Source organism: Varroa destructor, unplaced genomic scaffold (assembly GCF_002443255.2).
Source record: "Varroa destructor unplaced genomic scaffold, Vdes_3.0 BEIS01000004.1, whole genome shotgun sequence".
Taxonomy (NCBI): Eukaryota; Metazoa; Arthropoda; class Arachnida; order Mesostigmata; family Varroidae; genus Varroa; species Varroa destructor.
The window spans coordinates 20675196-20692746 of record NW_019211457.1 but is presented as its reverse complement, the minus strand read 5'-3'; the positions used below and the strand labels follow the sequence as shown (position 1 = coordinate 20692746).

General features: G+C 35.8%; 1 protein-coding gene and 2 long non-coding RNA genes across 10 annotated transcripts; 1 reads left to right on the top strand and 2 right to left on the bottom strand.

Annotated features, from left to right (window-relative positions):
- Window positions 1–354: 354 nt before the first annotated feature.
- Window positions 355–2412, bottom strand: LOC147755951 (uncharacterized). The gene is made up of 2 exons (XR_015327415.1): window positions 2269–2412; window positions 355–1856 (listed from the first exon to the last, which is right to left on the bottom strand). It is a non-coding gene; the product is annotated as an uncharacterized LOC147755951 (long non-coding RNA).
- Window positions 573–14254, top strand: LOC147755950 (uncharacterized). 8 transcript variants are annotated; one of them, XR_015327406.1, is made up of 10 exons: window positions 573–587; window positions 2463–2741; window positions 2937–2978; window positions 5936–6056; window positions 6555–6600; window positions 10857–10977; window positions 11351–11507; window positions 12154–12331; window positions 12954–13030; window positions 13589–14254. It is a non-coding gene; the product is annotated as an uncharacterized LOC147755950 (long non-coding RNA). The 8 variants fall into 8 exon arrangements; XR_015327405.1 differs by lacking the exon at window positions 573–587 and adding an exon at window positions 1237–1251; XR_015327407.1 differs by lacking the exons at window positions 573–587; window positions 2463–2741 and adding an exon at window positions 7757–7963 and having other exon boundaries at window positions 2748–2978.
- On the bottom strand, window positions 4991–14333 carry LOC111249911 (saccharopine dehydrogenase-like oxidoreductase). Its single transcript, XM_022804375.2, has 11 exons — window positions 14286–14333; window positions 13701–13792; window positions 12910–13013; window positions 12165–12304; window positions 11861–11985; window positions 10483–10632; window positions 8223–8352; window positions 7792–7934; window positions 7430–7609; window positions 5851–6013; window positions 4991–5453 (listed from the first exon to the last, which is right to left on the bottom strand). Exons 2-11 carry the CDS (start codon window positions 13759–13761, stop codon window positions 5339–5341), a joined length of 1311 nt encoding a protein of 436 aa, XP_022660110.1. The 5' UTR covers window positions 13762–13792; window positions 14286–14333; the 3' UTR covers window positions 4991–5338.
- Between the last annotated feature and the right edge of the window lie 3218 nt (window positions 14334–17551).

Sequence of the window (17551 nt, the reverse complement as noted above, 5' to 3'; positions counted from 1 at the left end):
CTCGAAAGCCTATATTTTCCGAAGGACCATACTAAACCTACATAATACTCAGTTGCAAATTTTCAGCGACCCTTAAACGCGAGCCCTATTATTAGCTCTAATAATAAATACGTTCGTTATTCTAACAATTAATTATAAACACTAGTATGCAGCGTAATTTTACGCATGTTTCTTACTTCACTCCAATAACTTTATTTCGCCATGATAATTCAGATACGTATATTATATGTATTTTGAAATTATAGTTGAAGCAGGTGTCACTGAGTTTTATACTATTGAGCTGCATAAAGGAAAAAGCTATTGCCGATAGACTTACACAATCGTATATATACTAAAAAGTGATAACACGAACGCTTAGCATGCTTATTCTTAGTCTTTTATCTAATAATTTAAGAAAGAATCATTACAGTTGATTAATGTCGCTTCGTCCGCAGTAACAGATATTATATCATCGCATCTAATTTTAGGAAATTGCCAGCAGCCCATAAGAAAAGCAAGAAACACGATTTGTGGTACATATCTGGTACTGCCTGTTTGACGCAACAAGCACAGAAGTCGTTGCTTCTACGCGTTTATGCAATCGGCAGGTATGAGTGTTAGCCAGGAAGAGCTCAGAATTTCACGACCGATTTTCTGTTAATGTTAGTCTGTGATATATGCAAGTCAATTTTCAATCTGGTTTAATTTACTATGCTATTAGAAATGTATTGTTACTACAGTACGTGACATACTTTAATGAAGTCTTTTTGTTATTTACTTTTTTTCTCAGTAGAGAGTTTTTAGAGCTTCAATTATGTGCCAATACAAGCACAACAGATATGAATCACAAAATAACTCCACCTTCCTGAAATTTTCATAGCGATTCATGGATATCATAAAAGGTGGTAGTTGTTTGTGATTTAGTTGCATGTAGCTTTACAACCCAGAATTCTAATCATGATGTTTGATAAGGCTTAACTCTAAGGTGACCGAGCATGAACTGATTTATTATTATCATTATATGTTTGCTACCAGTAGATTTACAATGTCTGGAAATTATAACCATTTGAGTCGATGATAAGCGGACCCGCAAAGATTTCAGCAAAATAATATGCCTATGAGCAAAATCTCCTAAACGGCATTGAACTAATGGAATTTTTATTAAGACAAACGACATGACACGCGCTGCCTCAAATGGTACATGATTGCTAAAATATCCGCGTTCTAGCAAACTAAGCGCAAAAAAAGGAAAGAAAAGCCAATAGCAAAAAGGTACTTACACATTTAACAGCGCAATAGACCACATACAGTGTAGGATGTGACATTACTTTAGATAATCATATTATTATTATTTAGTCTGGTAATGACAAAACTGAGATCATATTTCGAGCTTTCGACTGTCTCTACAGAGACACACTTAGTACACGTTATACATAAAGTAATGCACGTTAGACCGAAGTTTCGCTGTTGAATGAGTGGCTTCGAAACCACATTTTTGTTCCAATAGTCAATGCAATGCAGATGTACCTTTACAAATAAACACAATAACACTATACAATCACAGCAATAAGATTGGAGCTACCTAGAAACTCAGAACTATCTTTTTTCAAACGAAAATCACCTAGAGCCCAGAAGTTCCTCTGTCTGAATTAAGATAGAATTTTTCCTGGATGTTCCGCAGTATTTTCAACAATACAGTTCAACAACAGTTCGTCGTTGAATTTTATTGCTTGGTGTCAATTACCTGAGATGCACCTCAGTTTAATCGGGCTATATAACATCAATAAGATTCTTTTTGTGACTTTCAGTTAGCAAGGATCCCTCTTGCTTTTTGATAGCAGCATCTCATCCCATACATAAACTCGTTTTTTGCATGACTGAAAATTAGCATAGCTGATCTTAATATAGCATTCATTATCCACACAAACTGTGCAGTCTAAACTTGTAGGGTCTTGATATGCTGTTTACAATATATGAATTTCTCATCTCACAAATTTACTCAACCCTTTTTAAGCACATTTTCCTTTTCTCATGAAGATTTCACAATTAATCGAGGCAAGCTGCTTAGAGATAGAGTCAGCAATTGGACTGCATTTGTGTAAAGGTCTAGAAGGTAAATACAATTCGATATGATAAGATAGTCGTAGCGCAAACGTTTTGTAGGCTCGTCACCCTAACAAAGGCATTTTAAAAAAAAAGTAAAGCATTTCGTGCATTCTGAGGTATAGATCGTATTACCTTTCATAAAATCAAATGACTTGCCTAAAGTCTTTTTATGCTCTCACTCACCACACTAGAAGGTAAAAACCAATAACCTTCCTTAAATAAATCCTGATAAATTTCAACACCTTCGAAATTTCGAATTTCCGAGTTCGAATTTCTTCGAACTAAAGTCGGAACTCTATTCTCACTATGTTTTGACAAGTCCAAAAACTGGGCAAAACCTGCATTAGATCTAAATCCGATAACACCCTTTCTTTAAGACCGTGTGTTCGATTTGTCTCAAGCTAAAGGGAATGGAAGTCGCTAGCCGTAACTAGAGTGTGATCACGTCCAAGCAGAGAGGTAAGTTGCTCATCCGTCAAGTTTTTGTCGTCGCATTCACTGCATCAACGTATGCAGTGGAATATACATAGGCGACACGCATGTGAGATCAATTGATCCCTCAATTAATCATTTTACAGTGAAGGTGCTTGTTTACAAGGAGATGATGAAGTAGCAAAAGTCACAACTTCGCACCTGTTGACGTCTTCACGTTTACGGTATATGGTGTACCTTTTGTCACAACTAATTTAGAAGTTGGTTTAATATTACAAACGTCGGCATTCAATGAGAGAGGCGACATAAATTGGTCCCTGTGATCAAAAAGGCAGTGAACTGAATCTGCTCGGAGATTGAGTGAAGATGACAGAATTAAGAAATCTGTTCATAGTAATCATTTTTAGTATAATTTGCAGTTTGTGTTCCAAAAGTCCGTGATAGTCGCACGCGCCTAGACGGTACGTATCCCCCAGAAAGATATTGTTTTCTAAGAGATCCAGTTTTCACCAAAAACCTTCTAAAAGAAGAAACAAATGATTTGACTATCAAAAATATCAGTCGTACGTAGCCTTAGTTTAAAAGCAAAAATAATAAGTAAAAGTTCTTTAGTCCTCAAGGTGTGCATGCATCTTTCCCGCACTTATTTTAAAAACGCAAGTTGGAGCAGAAAACGTTTTCACGGTAAGATGTACAAAAAACCTACCTCTAATGTTAAAATTTAAGTGCTAACGCGAAAAATGTGCAGTACTTCGTGGTGTTATTCCTATTGAAGTCGACAGCTGCCTTCTTTTAGCTCGATTGGTTAGTAGAAGCAACACGGGCGAAGGGAACATTCGCGTAACGGACGCAGTTCGATGAAAACACGTTTTTGTATATTGGTATTTGTTTATCCTTACCTTATAAGTTTCAGTATGACTGTTTCGGTAATTTTTCCATGCTTAATGGTAAATAAAAAAAAATGCACGTCAAAAATGTTTTCCGGTTTACTTCATGTCAAGTTCTCTTGTAATGAAAAATATTTTAATCTTGTACATTTCGACCATTCTTCTAATATCAACAAAAAAATGTTTTTTTTTTACTAGACTTGCGGTAATTCTTAATACGTTTCGAAATAGTAAAAAAAATATCTTGGCGGTCCGGAATTTCAAACACTGTCAAGCATGTTTTATATGTCTTAAGCAATTTTTAAAAGATTTCATGGCAATCATCATAGCAGTGATAATATATAATAAGACCTAATAAACACTTGTAGACGCCTGTAAAGTTTAACAATTTTTAAATTTTCTTGAACTATGAAAATCGAAGAAAGAATTAATGAAACTGCAGAGTAACACAACTACTTTAAGTTGGATTTAGGCCAAGCAGGTTTAAACTTACATTTGGTAAAATTTGGAAAATAGCAGCATAGAGTTAAATAGCGTCTTATGTATTTGTAGTGCGGATTATGTACTAGAAAAATATTTATACGGTGCCTTCGTATTTAGAGGTACGTAGATATGTAATGCCACTCACTACCACACAGATTAAGAGGTAGCAATCACCGAAATATGAAAAACTAGGATAATGAAACAAAATGACGAAAAAATGTATTAGACAATATCCAATCATAGTTCGTCTATTGTGTTTTTGAACCATGCAGTGGCACATGAAAGGTGGTTTTGTACAATGCGGGATAACCTATTTCTCTAAGCCATATAACAATTTTAAGTTAGGTATATTCCCAAAGAAGTTGTAACACAGCTGCGATATGCCATGTAGTTAGCACTAAAGATGTTGAAAGGATTATTGAAGGTTGCAATATACGTTACAACAACGATAATAAGCTGAGTAACTTTGCTTTCAAAAAACTGTATGGGTCCTCTTTGCCTGTTTGCTTCAGCTAGATTGAAACTCTTCTACGGTGTTATGCTAAACAGCGTGTCTCGAAAACAATTGAGTGAAGTGAGTCAATTTACTACAATACGCGCTTTTAGAGGATTTATGGTGTCTGAGAAATCGGCCTGTCCATTCTTACCACTAGTGTTTATATAATGAAAGGCCTACAGTATATTGTTTGGTGAATTATTTGTGGTGTTTCTAAACATTCTATGGAAGAAGAAGAAGAAAGAAATACATTTCTACCTTTAACGTCCAAATTCATGAGAGCTTTAGCGGTTAAGCTTTCGGAACTGAATAAAAACCTCTTGTGTTTGCTTCTACTCTATATATTAATAGTTACGCATACAAGGAGTTTTAATCTCATGAAGTTCTTTAAGTAATGCTTTAAAAGAATTAAGAATTCCTTTTGAGCAATACGCCTACTTTGAATATATGCAGCTCTAACACCGATAAAATCCTTAACTGACAAAAAACGGGGAAAAACACGAAACGTTTACGGGAATTACTATATCAGATAATCTAATACGTTACTTTTTACATATGATATATAGGACATTGACATACCTCTAGTGATAAAGTAAATAATACAGCATTGCCTCTTCTCGTATTTATTTATGATGTATACGTCCACGCAACTTGTTTTAAGAATTTTTAAACATCCGAGGTTATTTATCACAATAATTGTAAAAATCCAAATATTCTACCGATTTAACCACATTTAATTTTTCTAAGAAAACAAGCTACTTGTAAGCACAGTACGGTGATTGATACCTGCTTTTCGTTTCATCAATCGGAGGTGACTGAGTTCTATTGCATAGATATGAAATCAGATATACCTAAATGAAATTAATCTTATGGTTAGCTTTCGAGACGCCAGATGTTTTGGAATCATTGCACCAGGTCTCATATATATATGTATCTACTTATCCTGCCTTAATGTTCATTGGGTCTCAGGTGCTGCATCTTCTACTACGCTAAACTTGAATTGATTCTTTTGTAATCTCTCCAACAGCGATGTCCTTTCGAGGGCGAAGCCTGGTGTCAAGTAACCTCCCCTATTTTAACAAAACAAGAAAAAATATGTACACGAATTTGCATTTTCTTTATACATTGCTGTTACTATACGTCTGTCGGTACTTCCTTTTCAAATGTATACCAGAGGGTAGATAAAAGATCACTAAGAAAGTCATCCAGTGGCTCTGGATTCACTTCTAAAAAAAGCCTTTCATATTTAAAAAAAATTCTTGATGATTTCCATTGAAGGTGATCAATACAGAAAACTTATATAGTTGTTCAAATAAATTATGCCAAAATGAGGGCCTGTCGTGTCAAAACAAGTAAGCTTTAATTATGGTTATATTAACAGGATTAACAAGATTTTAAACACTGACAACAGTCACACGGCCGTTATTCTTCTTATTGTAACTATTTATAAAGCCATTACTGGAGTACCTGAGGGACAGCTTTTCAGTTTCCTTAACTAAGCAAAGAGCAGAAGTAACGATACAAATCGAAGTGGCTAAATATCCAACTTCAGGACCATCAAGACGGACTACAATACGCTTCCGTGGGGTAGAAGATTCGGAGTCTCCGTGGTGCCAGCCCGTACCAATACCTATGACATAGGAAATAACAACAAGGATAACAGTGATACAAAAGTAATGAATAACCATTTACTAACATTTGTTGTTTTTAGTAACATTTAAGAATTTAATTAGCATGTATTAGCTTGATATAGTAGCTTTTGAAATAGATCAAGTCCAAAAATCGCCGGCTGATGATCGCCCATTACTTTACAGTATATAGTTCTAGAAAGTTACTGTTTAGAATAACTAACCCGAATATCTCTATGTTACGATAATCGAGACAACAGCCATATAATAGCCAAGAATTGAAAATATGACAAAATCGTAAGATTACATCCAATGTTGTTGTCCATACCTGCCAATGCACAGTTCTTTAGCCGTACTACCCGATATATAAAATGTATTTAGTAATTATATTGACTGATACTATGCATATGTTATCGTCACGGCAAATAGCTGGTTTAAAGTTTTGAGTGAGTGACTTTATGTTTCAGGGTAGCGCGCACTCAGGCCAATAGTGCTTATCACGGACTTCCTTTTCTGTAAAATACTTCTATGCTTTCTTTTCAGAAATACTGACACGTTCATAGTGTGTGTGTGTTACCACATAAATAAGGTGAGGCTATATTGTAAATTATGGTTCAACCCCTTTAAAATAATGACGATGACTTGCAGACTATATGCGCTATAATTTATTATAAAGCGTTAATTAAAAAAAATATATAAATTACGTTACTGTAGTGCATTTTAATTTGCTGATTGGTGGTTACACGAACTAAAATTTTTTAACACTAATAATATCGCAGCGGGCTCAGTTTGCGAGAGGAATAGCTCTGAATATTGTACTAATAGAGAGAGTTGTTAGTATCCAAATTAGTCGAAAGTAACTACTGTGTGGAATAAATATTATTCCTTTTTGACGTTTTGATTAGAGACCTTTTGCCTATAAATGATTTCGATGTTAGTAATCAATTAAAAGTACGATTACATAGTTAGGTAGCTAATCTTTTACACCTTCCTCTATTGCTCTGATAGCTGTAGCTCTGAGACTCTTATCACTCTAATGAGGGAAGCTGCAAGAGACGTTCTTCTCCAACGGCCTTTAGTAATATCTCCAATGTATTTGCACGGTAAAGAATACAAGCTTCTCAATAAAAGGGTCCAGCATTTTAATACAATTAGTACAAAATCGTATTCATCTCAAATTAGAAACTACTGTTTCGAAGGTAGACTGGTAGAGGACTACTGTTTACGATTGAACTAGGGAACCTCTACGTGTATGTCTGGCATCTCAGCGGGATACATGTACTCATCAGATGTTGCAAAAAAACGTTCATCTGAGTCAAAGCTAAACGCGTATAACTGCAATGGACCGATAGTGGGGCGAATAAATTTTGGGAAAAATACATTGTTATTGATAAGACATTTCCATGAGTAATCCATACCGTACATAGTGAATCCACAAGATAAAACTTGAGCTCGCGTAGGACCACCTCTGCGAAAAAATCCTGCTGTAAAGAATTCTGGATAGGTGCATAAAAGTCGCTTTCCCCACGATACTTGTGATAAAAGTGCTGCAAAACCCAAGATAAAAAGTATTGCAATCGATTTCAATAGGGAGGTACCTGCAAAGAGAAATCAGATGTACAATTTTGACTGCTGCTGTAGACCACAAGCACAAACGAGTTACTCGTACCTGACATTCGATTTTCTTTAAATATTATATAAAGCTAATCATCTAATTTAATTATTCTTAAAATGTAAACTTGAAGAGGCGTAATATAACTTCTAGTTAAAACAAACTTACAAATATACGTCTGCACCTGAACCCGTTTGTACGTGGGATCGATTTCTCGACGAAAAAATTCGGCATGTGTCGCAACCGGTTTGTCAGCGGCAATATATGGAAGTGTGAAACCAGGAATTGCGGAGCGCCAGCCAATAAAGAGGCTGTAATGAGAGGGCACATTATTAGGGTGGTAAGCCAATGTAGCCTTTAATGCACATGCGTTTACTCGCACTAAATAGCTTCATTAGCTATAAAACTAACCTACATTAAAGCCTCGTTTAAATCCGCAATACAGCAGCTAAAGACCAGTTGGCAACCAAAGGGTACTATGATCCTTATTAACAATAATAATAATAATAATAACAAAAAGTGATAATTCAAATTTAATTAAAGTTTTCTTAGTCTCTTTATAGTGATAGCAGTGCTTAGCGAAGATGAATTACACATACGGTCTACGGGTTCTAAATTCCATCGGCTGCCAAGGCTGGCTGAACACATCTTTCCACGCGCGTTCACGAATATAGGACATCCTACTTAGTGCGCTGAATGATAAGATTTCTAGAATCGACTCCCACGTTCCTGCAACATAGAAGCTATTTTAAACCAGCATCATGACATGAATATTTCAGGTTCACCTCTAACTTCTAAAATTCAATATCTTATGAGACAACTGAACATACGATACTGAACTACCTGTATTCATTAATTAGGAATACATAAGAGAAGTTAGCAATTTAGAGGTAGACTAACAGAAAGCGCAAGTGCTTCCGCCGACTGACTATTATTCGTATATCAGTTGCATAGAGCTGCCAACGTGAGGCATTTTCACTTCGCGTTACACCTTGCTGCCAACAGCCTTAATGTGTATTGCTCCAAGGATGTTCTGGGAAAGACTTAGCAGAGATGGCAAAATGGCAAAATAAAGCAACTGCCATTCACTGTGGTTCGCATCATTGCTCCTAAGTGTGTTTCGTAAGCCAGTGACCCCCCTTATATTGAGTGTATATTGAATTCTATACAGTAGCTTCAACAGACGCTTTTAGTACAGAAATATGTCCCTAATTATCCGTACAAAAATTGATGTGAGTGCCTCTAGTAAAGGAATATCCAGGACCTGGATCAAAACTGTATACGCAGTAATGTGATCACTTGAAAATCTCATTTATTGAGAACGAAATTAAAGATTTTGATTATTTAAACATCAGTTTTGTAACCTTTACTACTTAGACACTAATACTTAGGATTTGAGGCATTGCCCACCTTGAAAGGTAACAAGCATAACAGGAGAACTGTTGATAGACCATTCATTACAATTCGGTTAGAATCGGTGGCTACAGAACAAGCTGGGGCAGTTAATTGCTCCAAGAATTTACATTCATATATATTATATATTAATATGTAATATATATGTTATATATTAACCGTAATTAAATGTTAATCAATCTTGGTCAGACAGCTCAAGTTGCAAAAAACTAAACGTTAAATCTTCTGAACATTAAAGCTGTAGGCGAAGGCTTTATTCACGTCCTATTCTTAAAAAATTTAACATTTATCTTAGGTTGTGATTTTAACTAGATCCCTATGAGTTATATAACTTTTCTAAGAATAGGCAATTTTCTTGTGGCAGAAAGGATGTCAAGTTAAAATACACAGTCCAATTTCTTTTATTGCCTTACTTGTTACCATCGGGAAACTTTGTGGTAAATTTGTGGACTAAGTTAGTTGATGCGGCCATCTTATACCGTCAATCGAATTTCTATTCTAACCGACAAGGGGTAACCGAAGCTTTTAATATATACTATTTCACGTGCGTCCACATCAACAGATGTGCGTGAGATACCCGCCATCCGTAAGACAATCGTATAGGATCTATCTTATTGTCGATATTTATGTAGGATATTTGTAGTATATGCAAACTTTTCCACTTGTTTACTCTATCGCTCGATAATAAGCTTTTTTGAGATATATATGTATTGCAATTAAAACCAAAACTTGTTTAGTAGTAAAGTACCGAACATTTTAGATCTATTGAAGATTTACCGAAGAGATAATTTACTCTACAGATGTAAGGCTTCTAATAGAATCAAGTGCTTCGATTTAAATCGTAAGAATGGTATAACATTATTTTTAAAACTCTAAGGAAAAACGAAATGAAGTCAGTTGTTTATGCACCATCCCAAGACACTTCTACCTCTTTTTTCTAAAAAGAGGCGTGGTCTGGGTGACTAATACTCATCTCTTTGAATGCGTTGCCCTGGTAGCCATAACTAACAGATACGCTACTACGCTGATTTACGTCTTAACGTCGGTAACATTTATTATCAGATATTAATATTCAGAAAAGTAAGAAATGAAAATTACGTAATTTATTATTAAAAAATTATTAAGATTAGTAGCTGCTTGCATGGTTGCCACGCCGTTTCGTAAGAGTCGTTCTGTCCATTGTACGCCACTGACACTTGCCATTTGTCATAAGACCGTCGACCCTATCGAATTTGTTTGACTTTATACCGATGTTCTTGTTTGTATTTGGTATATTCCGATATAAGATTTCTCACTTGAGTCAATATTTAGTTTAATATTTTATTGATTATGTCCTAATTTGTAATGGTGATTGTAACAAAACTTTAATGTTGTGTTGTTGTTGTTTTAATGTGTATGTTAAACCATATTATCAAGCAGCTTTCAAACTATCTAAACAAAACGTACCGGTGTTAATTGCAGATCCTAGAGAACCGTCCTTCATTATACCAAATGTCTCGAGGCAATTGATTTTTCCCGAAAATTTTTGTTTTGCAAACTGTAGCATCATTTCGCATGGTATCGAATCAAATCCGGCAGCTGGTAAAATTACTACACCTATAAAACAGTTTTGGAATATGATGTAGTTGTGAAGGTCTAAATACTATTCTAAGGGGAGTAAACAGTCCAAACTATAGAGAGCACAGCATTGTATTCCTACAAATCCGAAAGTTGCCTACACACTTACTCATTTCTTATATTTGCAGTACATGTGATCATGCCAGGCCAGTACAAAGCTTATAATACAAGGCGACTAATTAATCTCTCATGTGTGTTTTTAGATCAATGAGGCCTACGCAGAACGAGTTAGAACAGTTGTCGCCCAGGTCTAGGCACATCTACCAGTACAATTAGTTTTCATATGGTACCGTTTTGTACCATTTGTATCAACGTTACTACCAGGTAGTGACTGAGAGCATCGCACTGAAATTTCTGAAGGTTAAAGTTTACATGAAGAGCAATGTTAATGCCAACACAAATGACTTGTTATAGCTCATCATGCCGGTAATAAGATATGAAGTTTTAGAGATACAGAAAAATCTAAGAACGCAAAGGCACGATATATTACGTTAGGCAACATTATATAGTGCGCGCTCGAACAACAATCGGGTTCGAACAACAGCACAAGGGTCTAGTCAAGCCTATAGTTTTTATGAGCTAGCCTCCTTGGAAGCCGCAGACCGTTGCTGATACTACCCCGAAAGGCGTTTTCCCTCAATATGCCTGCAAATGAGACAATAGGTAAGAACTCATTTAAACTGCACTCGTGCTACAGGACAGCACCCTGAAGGACTCCCGTACATGATGACGAGATACCCCGGCATTGAGTCGGCACGTACTTTGCGATCGGAAAACGGTAGCAGAAAATAAAGGCATTGTTTGAGCCGGGGAAATCCATCCCGCGAAAGTTTGAGAAGGACAGCGGGGTTTTGGTAAGAGTGCCCAAAGAAGTTGTATACGTGCTATTCTAGGCCTTTTACTATCGTGAGCAGACTACCACCTTGCAGCTATAGGGCTGTCACTATTCAGGAAGGATATTAGAAAATAGCAAAATCGAATATAAAGATACTACCAGATAGTATTAATAATATTATTATCCCTAGGTAAATCGTAGGTAGGCAGATCAATAAGTAAAGCGCTGTTCGTTGCCAAAGAATTTCCAGCAAGCTATGCGTTCTTTTATTATTGAAAACAATACGTAATAATTATACTCCAATATTTTTTAATGGGAAGTTTTCGCCTTCTTGCTTTACATTTTATATTACATCAAAAATGTGTATTATACCTTTTTCAAGAGCTAAGCGATGGTGCTTATTTCTCATAGCTTCGTTATAATAGGTCTCGCCGCTCAAATCTAGAAGATGGGTGCCGGCTTCGAGGCAGGCCTGAATAACGGGTTCACCCCAACGCCTAGTAAATAAGAAATGACTGGTTTTAGTTTGATTTTCATTGTAGTTTAGTTTTAAATGAAGTCAGCACAAACTACTGTTTACGTAAATTAACTATAATAGTTGACTATAGATAGATAATAATGACTAATTATGTTATCCTAACAATTAACTGGGAATTTAATAACAGCAATCTCGTACGTGTAAGGTCCGACAGTATTGATAACGCAACGAGTTCTACTAGCCATTGCGAGCAAGCTAGCAGAGTCGTACACGACTGCGTTTATCACAGGAACTTCTAAAAGCCCTGCGGCTAAATCGGGACTTAGCCACGAAGATACCTGTAACCATGAACAAGTATAATATAAGTAAAGTATAACGTAAGACAGCAAAGTATGTGTATAGGTCGTTTTTAATATTCACAAGTTGCGAACTGCGGTCTTATTAGAAAAAGTACTTCGTAAAATATTGTACTGTAGTGAACCGATGCTTTCACTTTTATATATGACTTTAAATGCCATCCTTTATCTCAGATATTTTTGTGTAAGCAAAAAATCCAAAAAGGTGACATTAGAACTATTATTATGCAGCTCCGCATTATTATTATTATTTTTTTTCATTCATGTTTTTCGATCAAATGCATACAATACTACAGCAGAAGTTGCCTTTAGTCTCATGTCTTATCACTTAGCCTATTATTTTTACATAACACCGTTTTAAAATAATTTATTAAATGTGATCAAATAAATTATAAAATTCACTTAATGAATCATTTAGTATGTTTTTCTTATTCGTTTAGAGAAACATCTTGTATAAATAATGCTTATATTTTAGCGATAAGGATTACTACATCGTTTTTAATAACTGTTATGCACTACTAAGTATGACACCACCTTACTACGATTTAGAGTACGACTATTTAGGCGGCTAGACAATGTACAGTTACCTCATGAAGAGCCTCGGAAATCCTGTTTTTGTTTCTTCCAGCAGCGGCCCACCGTACTTTATCCACAACCGAACTCTTGTGCAGCTGTTCGGCACAATATCGTCCTGAATTGTGGAAAAATGTAAGTTAGTCAACTGACACTTATCACCTTATTATTCGTAAGCGTCTCTGAAGGCTAAAGAATTTTAACCTACTTTAATTTTCCATTTATTTCTTCTGCCGATAAGTTCTGTAAACTGCATATCAAATTTGATATTAATTACTAATACTCCAAAATTTATCGTCAAATCTTTTTTTTTTTACAGTTTTGTCTAACGCCATAATGAATATGTAAAAGAAATCATTTTCTAAAACCTTTTATAGACTATTTTTACGAGTTCCATCTACAATCAATTCAACCTGTTTCACTTATCGGCAAGCGATTGTATTTTGAAGCTAACGTTCTTGATACGTGTACAGTTTGACAACTGCGTAGGCATATTGCATTATTGTATATATTTTAACATAAATTCAACTGATTTAAAATCAGTACATCTTTGTAGATCTATTTTTTTATTATTTTATAAATATAGGTAGGATCTCAGGTGTAGATGCAGTAAGCGCAGGTGCAATTAGGATTTTTTAGAAATTTTTAAAAATACTATTTGCGGTAATTTACAAGACGGACATGTAATTTCAGATACCCGGAACATGTGCACGAAACAAAATGCAAGTGTTATAGTGGAGTGCCTGCGAATATGCACAGCATGAACATTGAGGGCACTGCAAAGAAAGAAAGACATCGAATTTACCTGCCAATCCGGTGACACCAAAAATTACAATGTCGAATTCGCGCGCCTGATTTGAAGACATTATTGTAGGAACATTCTTCTAATTGTATGACCTAGAAGTAAATAAGTTAGGTACACGTGGACTCATAATAGTATTGAATAGTTCTATTACGATTTTGTAATACCTTGAATGATCACTTGATAAATTTCTAAATGAATTGATGTATATGACAGGCGATGCTTCCGTATGTAATTTGTAATATATATATCTCATTCCATTCAATATTCCGCATCAGCCCAGTTTTTATGTTCGCTTCTTCATAACAAAATGAGACAGTACATAAGTCTAGACCACCCATCGTACATGTGAGTTTAAGAAAAAAACGTATGTTAACTTTTAGTTGCTTTGCTCTTAGCTACTTCGATAAGCTAACCATTAACCGCATGCAGAAGCCATAAAGTATACTTATTGCTTTTACTGAAATCAATACCGTTAAATAGTCAGTACTACTGTTCTTCCCACGGATAATAACTTGTACATTATAAACTAATAAACCATCGTTTTCAATTTTAAATGCTTGATTGTTCCATTTCATTCAACTGTACTTTTACTGAGAAAAGTTATTAAATGGGCAGTGCGGTTCTTCCTCTCCTCAAGCCTGTCACACTATTTCCAGTCAACGCAGATCTCATGATATTCGAGAATTTTTCGTCTTGTTAGTAACGCTCATAGTGACACTGCGTAAATTTTCGCCACTGTGAAGATTTTTTATAGTTCTGCGACCTACGAAATCGAAAACACATTATCCAACACTTAAATATTGACAAGTAGGTGATGATGACTCGCCAGCCCGAATATTCTGGAGCGGGCCTCAAGAAACGCTCCTAGTTAAGGGAGGGCGAAATGCGCGAAGTCTATCGATAAACTTAGAGTTCTTTACCATTCTAAAATTTAAAAAAATTTCAATACAAGCCTTAGGTAAAGTAATATTGGTCCGCGTCAATTTTTTGAAGTCTAACACAAAGAGACAGAGAGACACAAGAAGTTAATGGAGCTGAATTTTAAGCTGAGAATAAACTAAAAGTCCCAACGCTCAAGGAACGCAAAATACCGCAGAAATTCTTGAAAAAATTGACAGTTGGAATTTATCTGGACAACTCAAGTCGGGATATATACTCTCCCGTCGCAAACAGCCGTTAATTTCTGCATGATAATTTCAGTTGTAAGAATTGGCTTTTGCGTGACTTTGATTAATTTTGAATTCCTTGATGCAATCTTCATTGTATGTCATCTGCTTTTCCTTATAAATACTTCCATCAGATTGGTTGGAAACCGCGTATAGTTTGGCAAGAATGTAGACCATCGACTTCAGCGAAAATTCGTCCGATGTGAAGACTGTAGATAATAGCTGCTCTTAGCTAACATTTTAAAATAAGCTTTATTTTAGCATGAAAAAGAACGAACAGACGTATGTTTAATAAACAATCAGTCATAATGGATGCCTTTTTATTGTGAACAACCTGTATATAAATTCACGGCAACATATTACCTTAGCAATACCAATGACGAGCACCTCAGCTTGAAAAGAAAACGCATATTCTGTAATATGCACCATTGTTTTAAAAATCGAATAATATCCATATTGCACCAAAAAATATACAGTTAACTTAGTTCTAAAATTTTATATGAGTAGCGATTAAATAGATATTGGCTAAAGAAACCGATACAGGGGAAGTGAGTACAATTACAGAGCGTTATCTTATGAAAAATACAACAGCATTGTCTCAAAAAGTCGTAGTGGCCCACGACCAGCATACTTTTATAAATGATGGTTGTAACTTCTACCAAGTTCGTCTTATCTTTTTTAGAATCTTTTATCAAAATGTAATTAAAATTGAGGTCGGCAGAATTTCAGTATGTTGGGATTCGATCTTATTATCGAAGATCGTAGGCTTTTTGAATAAATGTTTTCTTCGATAGATTTCCTCTAACATCACAGTTTCTTTCAAAAAATCTCACGTATAGCAAAGGGGGCGTTGTCGGAAGGTGAAAACGTTTCCTCAAGTCTTCCGTGAATAGGCGGGTGTCGGCAAAAAGATCACGAGCCCGTTCCAGGCTGTAGGGTGGAAAACGATAATACGTATAAGATAGGATGTTTTTAAGTGATTCAGAAGCTCAACGCCTGACTGATTTAGGTGTTCTCAGTTGATCTTCTCTCCGTAGATGGCCATTGGTGCAACTTGTGAACTGGAAAGGTGAGGGAGAGTTGAGATGGATAGACGATGAGAGCTTATTATAATCACCACGGCGGAAAACACCCTTTCGTAATGATAGCGATGAGGTAGGTACATTTTAATGAATAGGAGCAAACCGAAATAGCAAAATTTGTTTACACGGAAAAGTGGGGAATCAGGTTACCGTAGGATGTCCTCGGATGAGATATGTGACCCTTATCTAAGATTTATTACTATCGATCTCAATTCATAAACAGACAAGTTAGGTTCAGCGGAGGCTGCGTGCGCTTTGGCCAAACCCTGCTGTACCTAGATGACCAGACTGTCTACGTACAGAACGACATTAACCAAATTGCACCTGCTCCAAATCATGGCAATCAGATTGCAAACAATAACGGCCTGAGGTTATCTGCTTAGACTGTTCGAATATTCTTTTAAAAGGAATTAGGCAGCTCCGTGACATCATCGTTGACCTTGGCTCTATTACCCTGTAGAATGGTTTCTAAAAGGTTTGTAATATTCAGTGGTAGACCTACTTCTGTCAGCAGCTTTAGCATAATGTTCCGGAAAGCTAAATCGAAACTCGAAAACTGTGGAAACTCGACGTCATCCGGCGTACTTGAACGAGTTCTAGTGGTGAGGCGGTTCTGTTTCAAGCCATGTTGTTTCCTCTGAAGTATCGCTGTAACCTCTTGAAGCTTGCTAAGCCTCCTTCGCAATGGTATTGCGTTGTCAAGAAATTATTGACCGTTTTTTTGGTTGGATAGCCTTATAATAATATATCTTAGGTAATATGAGTCGCATCGACGTTGATGTCATTTGAAAATTGAGATCAAACAGTAGTAGATGCGCTAAATTGTTAGAATGCCGTTATTTAAACTTAAGATAAAGCGTTTTGAAAATGAGTAAACTTTCTTTTTTAAAATGTTTTATATTTTACAGTTTTATTACGATAGAAACACAGAATGCTCTCAAGTATCATACAAAGTGTGTTTTTTATCGGCAAGATGCATTATCAAAAAGATCGCCTTAGAATATTTCTGTTGTTTTCGCTCTGGAAATTTCGATGTGAAAAATGCTCCTCTTAGTGATCGACAAATTGCAAAAAATGTTGACGAAATTATCGCGAAATTTAAGCAGGGCCAACATGTTAGCGGCCATAACATCAACAACAAACTGAACATTCATCACTAAACAGTTTTGAGCCATTTGCAAAAGCTCGATGCTTAGGCGCCGTTCAAATTGACATAAAGAAATTACCTTGTCGTATTTCCATTTGTAAAACTTCACAGAAACACAACAAAATCGGACCGCTTTTAAAGTGGTTGATCACGGGTGGTAAACATAGATCACATGCAATAATAATAATAATAAGGCAATAGCAAAAGAATGTGCTCAAGAGCAATTTGTGGCTAAACCCGGATTTACGTCAAAGGAGAGGTTATGTGTTTGGTGGGATTACAAGGGAATCGTGCAATTTGACTTGTCGTCACCTGGCAAAGCGATTGATTCAGACCTCTACTGTCAGCAGCTAACAGCAAGCCATTAAAAAAAATCAACCGAAATTAATGAACAGAGAAGGTTTCCATTATGACAATGTCAAACCATATCATCTTGCCCGGCAAAACTAATACAAT

Bases quoted from the DNA above. Each gene is read 5' to 3' on its own strand.
- LOC111249911 (XM_022804375.2), bottom strand. From the start codon at position 13,761: ATGTCTTCAAATCAGGCGCGCGAATTCGACATTGTAATTTTTGGTGTC. The intron at 13,014-13,700 runs GTAAATTCGATG...TCCACAATTCAG, and splicing joins TGGTGTCACCGGATTGGCAG to GACGATATTGTGCCGAACAG. The intron at 8,353-10,482 runs GTACGTTTTGTT...TCTATGTTGCAG, and splicing joins AGGATCTGCAATTAACACCG to GAACGTGGGAGTCGATTCTA.